At 38.7% G+C, this 683-nt stretch overlaps 1 protein-coding gene across 1 annotated transcript in view; it reads left to right on the top strand.

The window, feature by feature from the left end:
- ALG5 (ALG5, dolichyl-phosphate beta-glucosyltransferase) overlaps positions 1 to 683 on the top strand; it is an 88294-nt gene that overhangs the window by 20895 nt on the left and 66716 nt on the right. The window contains exon 7 of the mRNA XM_012644047.1: positions 210 to 277. Coding sequence (XP_012499501.1) covers positions 210 to 277 — 68 coding nt within the window. The remainder of the gene's footprint in view (positions 1 to 209; positions 278 to 683) is intronic.

Below are 683 nucleotides of genomic sequence, written 5' to 3'. Positions count from 1 at the left end.
TCACATTTTCTTTTTTGACATTCATGTTTCTATAATAAAAGATTCATTTATGATACTCTTAATAGTCATGTTAAATAGCACCATAATAGACCTTAAAGTAAATGTACAGAGAAATAATCCGTTCACTTGATTATTCATCAGTTAGTGATTTTTGTTAAATACTAGCTGTGCATGAAGTGCCAGACACTGGATGGGCCATACAAACACAGGAGCCCACCCCTTTGTGGAAGGACTCTCAGGGCAGTCGTGTGGCAGGCCCACAGATTATGTAATGCAGGTAAAAAGTGGGGCCAAAGGTAGAATGCTTTAAAGAATTTGAGAGAAAGGAAGTGACCTTTGAACTAAACCTTAAAGGTTGGTTATAACTAGGAGCGTGGAGGATGGTATACTCAGATTGAAAAATGATGTAAACAAAGGCATAGAGGCCAGAAAGCATTGGTGGGATCTGGTTTAGGAAGAATAATTGCTGCACTTTGAGTAGTGAGTGTGACATGAAAGTTATGAACACAAACTGACTCAGCAGTCTTTATTAATATGTGAAGAGAATAACATCGAAAATAAAGACTAGGCATTTGCACCTGAGATTACAGAAGCAGCCTCAACCCAGCGGAGGAAAAGTTGCTTGTCCTGAGGATCACTTTTCTTTTTTCTTTTTTGAGACAGAGTCTCTCTCTGTTGCCCAA

Source organism: Propithecus coquereli, unplaced genomic scaffold (genome assembly GCF_000956105.1).
Source record: "Propithecus coquereli isolate 6110/MARCELLA unplaced genomic scaffold, Pcoq_1.0 Scaffold205, whole genome shotgun sequence".
NCBI classification, from domain to species: Eukaryota; Metazoa; Chordata; class Mammalia; order Primates; family Indriidae; genus Propithecus; species Propithecus coquereli.
Note: the sequence above shows the minus strand (reverse complement) of the source record. Positions and strands in the feature narration are given on the sequence as shown.